Below are 2,693 nucleotides of genomic sequence, written 5' to 3' on the forward strand. Positions count from 1 at the left end.
GTTCTTTTAGATCTAGTGGCGAGCTTAAAGCTGACTTTTGTAAATGAAAAAACTTAGAAATAGATAGTTATTTGAATCAATACTTGGCCAAGTAATGGGAAAACAAGCCAATAAAAAAACTTAAACATCGGTTTATATTTTATTACTGCTGTGATTGCCATAATTAACACAAAAATTGTGACAACTGCAGCACTGTTTTACACGTCAACCCGATAGTTACAAATAACATTTTAATAACACAAATAATAATGAAATAACAATCTATTAAATAATTGTATTTTTATTAATAATATGTAATAAAATAAACCTAATCAATTTCGAATAATGCCAAAAAGCCAATAATTAATAATTAAAACTGCTATAAAACAACTAATAATAATAGAGGTTTATTTTCATATTTATATTTAACGTTACTAACTATATATTTATATTTTAAAACTATATTAAATAATAATAATCAAACTCAAAAACTCAAAAATATTTGTTAATTATTAAATATACTATATAACAAATAATATCAATACTATAGTTATAAACTATACATAATTAAATAATGTATTAGAAATTAATTAAATTGTTTGGTACATAATTTATATTTATAAAATTTAAATATAAACTTATAGTTTAAATAATAACTAATTTAATATTACAATATTAATAACCATATTAGTAACAATAACCATAATTAATTACAACACTATTTCAATTACAATAGCCACAACACTTGACTCTAGCAATTTATAACGACAATACAATGTAATCATAGAGAGTGTAATGTTCATAGACATAAGGCGATGTTCAAATACACAACAACACACTCAAAGAAAAAATGAAATAATCAAAGAAATAAGATAATACTCAAAAACAGGACAGACTACTCAAAGACAATAAAGTTTATCAAATAGACAATGCAATAGTCAAAGACAAAGCAAACGATTCACGGACTGTATGAGATGTTCATGAGTCATTAGAGTGACAAGTATTTATCTAATTGTTAATTATAACTTATTTGATCTAATGAATATGTAATACAGTATATAACATAGTGTTTTTATCGAGATAAATATCGAATTTATATATAATAATAACCACTAATTATATTATTAACAATAATAATTACAACAATAATAGCAATGGAATCATAAAATGCATCAAAATGTTTTGATAATAGAAAATAGAACAAATAATTGGGCGTAATCATTAAAATTTTGAATTGAAAAGTTCCAATGTTTTAAAAAGTTCCAGTTAGGTTATAACAAAATAAACTATAGCAATAATATGTTAATTCATTTATATCAACTTACTATAAAAAATAATATAAATACAATTAATAAATAATGTGTTTATTTTTAAAACTTAAATAGATAATATTTTAATGTTTAAAAAGTCAATCTTTTAACGTTATCTAGTCTCAAATGTGATCTGGTGGACAAAAAATAGCTTTATTTTTGTCTAAAAATCGGGCATTGGGTAAAACATGAAAAACTCGAAACAATTGGGATAGATTTTTGGCACGGCTTTCCGAATTATTTTAATCTTTATGGTCCAAAAGGTACCAGATAACGTTTGAGACAGACTGTAGTTGTTCAGTTAATGATTTGAAACGTGACAACGACTGCACCTCTTTTGTTGGTGTTTCACCACCAAAGATTTGACATCTTCTCGACCAAACACAATATTTGTGCACTCGATGTTCTGTGGAAGACCAATATGTCTTCGTAAGTCATTAAATCATAAATGACCTTTTTGGAATTTTTTTGTGTCAAAATCACTCTTAGAGTCGAGGTGGTAAGTATGTTCGGGAACAAGTTGTTTTCCTTTTGTGATGTCAAAAGTACTGGATTAAAGTGGTACATTTTATTCAACAAATTCATTTTTCGAATGACCATCATAACAACTTTGAAATATTTGACACTTGCAAAGTCTTTTCCAATGATCATTATTGAGTATCGGTCGCCTTTTCCCGTTTGATATTAATTAATTTTCTTTACTAATACTTTATTATGTTATTTTATATCAACACACATGTGATAGTTTAACAATAATTACGAAACTACCAAATTACCACTTCTTATAATTAAATAGTGGAAGAGTTGTTGATTCTGAAACGCTATCATGACATACACACCCTTTTGTATGCATCAGGCATTGATGGCATAATCGGGTCGCCGGTGATTTAGTATACAGCTTCTCCCCATAGTGGGGTTGCTTCACCAACTTCTTTTCCTTTCATTGTTCCACTTTGGAGAATAAAAGTTTGAGTCTTGTGGATATATTGCAATGCCGTATTCAAGTTTGGTGTTGAACTTTCTGATGTTATCAAAGTGTTTTTTATCTTTATTTGATCGGTTACAATGTCACTGAACGCGATAGTTGCAGTCAATGTGTCGACGATCACTTTCTGCTTTTTGTTGTCCTGCCAAATGACTTGGACAAAGTATCCTTTCTCTTCATTCCAGAACAATTTCTCAAATAAAGTTGATAAGTCCTGCGCTCTCCTTCTCAGTAATTCAGCTCTTATAGTATCTTTGTAATACTTCTCTACCACCATAGCAGCCGCCAACAATCTGTGGTGGCCTTGAATTTTTGTGAATCCATAGTACCACAGTGCGATACTAAAGGAAGTCCATGCGTTGCTGCTTAAATCGAATAGTCTTGCTTTATAATATTCTTCCAATCTCGATACAACAAGA

General features: G+C 28.2%; 1 protein-coding gene across 1 annotated transcript; it reads right to left on the reverse strand.

Moving 5' to 3' along the window:
* Nucleotides 1-2,176: 2,176 nt before the first annotated feature.
* Nucleotides 2,177-2,693, reverse strand: EIN_331750 (hypothetical protein; the record flags this gene model as incomplete). The annotated part of the gene is made up of 1 exon (XM_004185022.1): nucleotides 2,177-2,693. A coding segment is annotated over one exon (517 nt), but the record flags the coding sequence as incomplete, so codon positions are not given.

This window comes from Entamoeba invadens (assembly GCF_000330505.1).
Source record: "Entamoeba invadens IP1 unplaced genomic scaffold scaff_1105074726131, whole genome shotgun sequence".
Classification (NCBI taxonomy): domain Eukaryota; phylum Evosea; order Mastigamoebida; family Endamoebidae; genus Entamoeba; species Entamoeba invadens.